At 40.2% G+C, this 2988-nt stretch overlaps 1 protein-coding gene across 1 annotated transcript; it reads left to right on the top strand.

Moving 5' to 3' along the window:
* Window positions 1-571: 571 nt before the first annotated feature.
* On the top strand, window positions 572-1060 carry LOC138609410 (lactose-binding lectin l-2-like). The gene has a single exon (XM_069682058.1). It carries the CDS (start codon window positions 572-574, stop codon window positions 1058-1060), a length of 489 nt encoding a protein of 162 aa, XP_069538159.1.
* Window positions 1061-2988: the final 1928 nt, after the last annotated feature.

Consider the following 2988-nt stretch of genomic DNA (forward strand, 5'->3'; position numbering starts at 1 on the left):
ATCTACAGATTTCTGGATTTTTGTTTTTTTAAAAAGTGTGTTTCTTCAGCTGTCCATCATCCATTCTGTATGTGTGTGTCTGTGTTAAATTTGGGACTATACATAGATCCATTATTGTCCATTACTAACGCACAGGAGAGTACAGCCATGTGATCCAGCAGCAAAAATGATGAATAAACATTGACAGTCGACCTTTCTTTGATGATAAGCACACAGAACTTTAATACACATAAGATCCTGTCTAATCCTGACGGGGATTTAAATCATGAATGAACTTAATGAGTTAATGAGCTGCAAAACTCCTCACTGTTTTCCATTGACTATCAGTGTTTTATCATCAACTTATATTAAATTTATGGTTTTATGGTTTAAGCTCCGTCACTGTGTAGTTGTTAGCAAGTACAACTGTGTGCCATGTGTATCTGACCAATGATATCACACCAACAGTGTAAACACCCTCTCTGCAGCATATAAAAGAAAGCAGCTTTTCAAGTGTCTCTGAAAGATTCTCGATAACATCCAACACTGCGGATCAAACCCTCCAAAGACTCAGAGAGACTGTGACACCAACATGCTGCTGCTGCTCTTCTTGTTTGGTCTGGCTCTGGCTGCTGGCTCTCCTTCAGATGAACATCAACTGAAGCTACAGCGTGGAGGCTGTCCCAAGTTCTGGTTCAATTTCAACGGCCGCTGCTACAAGTACGTCTCCACACGTTTGAGCTGGGCTGATGCAGAGCGCCACTGTAAGTCACAGAGAGCCAACCTGGTGTCTATCCACAGTCTGGGGGAGCAGTATTTCATCAAATCCCTGATTAGTAACTTCGACCACACTGAGGGAAGAACCTGGATTGGACTCAGTGACATTTACCAGGAAGGACAATGGATGTGGTCTGATGGCTGCCCAACACATTTTTTATTTTGGGCGCCGAAACAGCCAAACAATCTAAGAGGACTTGAACACTGTGTTCACAGCAATTACGGAAACTTTCGGAGATGGAATGATGCCCATTGTCCTTTAGCTCTTCCCTCAGTTTGTGCAACACGCATAAACTGTGCATAACAACTGAGATGTTTAAAACAGTCTGTCTGATTCAACTCTGTCACTTTCACCTGTAGCTCTGTAGTGATGTATGAAGCCTCTATGATAAAGATACAAATGTGCGAGTGTATGTAAAAAGTCATTTGATTGACGTTTGTTTTCATGAATGTTGAATGAATCTCATTTTGTACAAAAGTTCAAAACACTCTTTGATTTCTATTAAAAGTTGTTTTTTTAAATATCATGCCTGCTTGTCGTGTCCTGTGGTTACCTTTCCTAAAATAAGAGAGGATTTCGTCGTTCACTGGCCCCATGATCTAAGTGACTTGGTCTGTTGTGTAAAGTGCACATTGGTTGAAAGGTTTCTGAAACTTCTATGGAAATGAAGGAAACAAAGGACACCGTTATGTTAGAAATTCTTCCTTTTCAGGAGTTAATGTTCACAATCACTCATGAACCAACGTGTAAAAGGAGGATTCACCCTTTTAAGGAAGACAACAAAACTTTAGCTGAACAGCAGCTACTTTGGTTCGACTGACAGCTATGAGAAAATGCTAGATGACAAACTACTTTTTAGCCACTTAGCATTTAGCTTAACAGTAATTTAGCATTAAGCTAGAAAGCTAAGGAACTATATCAGAAGCACAAGTGACAAACACCAAACTGAAGGTCAATTTTTCAGCTTTAATAACCTAAAGGTTGTTAGCTTTGGCTACATTAGCCAGCAGAAGCTGCTGGTCATATCAGACCACTACTTTGTCTCTATTCTGGTCTGTTCATGGTCTCTCTCATCATTCATGTGCAGGTGACACACAGCTGTATGTTCCCCTCTGATCCAATAACCCCAACAGTTTAGATAATTTACTTTCAGTGGTGTTAAATGCCGGATGTCCCAAAACTTTTTGAAGCACAATCAAGAAAAGTCTTCAGTCATAATATTTGGTCAGACTCATCCCTCCAGCTTTCTCCACAGCAAGCTTGGTTCACTTCACAATAACACCAATCTGAAAGCTCAAAATCTGGGAGTCATATTTGATCTTTCTTTTGACGCTAATGTTAAGAATGTTGTGTAATCCTGTTTTTGCCATCTCAGACAAATTTCAATCATTCCTGTCTCCCACCGATTTGCACAAGTTAAAGTTATTCATGCCTTTATTTGTTTCATGCCTAGATTATTGCAATGCACTTTCCTTTTATCTTTCTGTATTCTTTGTGAAGCCCTTTGTAACTTTGTTAAGAAAAGAGCTACATATGAAGTGTATCATTATTATTATGCTGGAAAATTTCAGGGTGTTATTGTATCCCACAGAACCCAGGCTAAGGTAAGGTAAGGTAAGGTAAGGTAAGGTAAACTTTATTATCCCCGAGGGGCAATTCTTTTTACAGCCAGCAGGACAAAAAAACACAAACAGACAAAAACACAGTCACACAGTAATCACAAGTAAAAACACATGCTACATGATCTCGTTGAGGAGTCTGATGGTGGCAGGAACAAATGAGTTTTTAAGGCGGTTAGTCCTACACCCCGGCAGTGCATACCTGCACCCAGATGGCAACAGCTTGTATGCCGCAAAGAGCGGATGGGTGCAATGGGCTAAGATAGCCTGTGCCTTTATAGTGGCTCTGGCTCTGTATAAAAAAGATAGGTCCTTAAGACTTCAGGCACCTTAGCTAACTATAGACCTATATCTAACCTTCCTTTTATCTCAAAGATCCTTGAGAAAGCAGTCGCTAATCAATTATGTGACTTTATTCATAACAACAGTTTATTTGAGGACTTTCAGTCAGGATTTAGAGTCCACCATAGCACTGAGACAGCACTTGTGCGAGTTTCAAATGATCTACTTACTGCTTCAGACAGAGGACTTCTCTCTGTACTCGTCCTGTTAGATCTTAGTGCCGCTTTCAACACGATAGACCATCACATCCTGTTACAGAGATTAGAACAT

The sequence above is a fragment of the Semicossyphus pulcher genome, unplaced genomic scaffold (genome assembly GCF_022749685.1).
Source record: "Semicossyphus pulcher isolate SPU_LCO1_2020_fin unplaced genomic scaffold, fSemPul1.0.p SCAF_5, whole genome shotgun sequence".
In the NCBI taxonomy this organism is placed as follows: domain Eukaryota; kingdom Metazoa; phylum Chordata; class Actinopteri; order Labriformes; family Labridae; genus Semicossyphus; species Semicossyphus pulcher.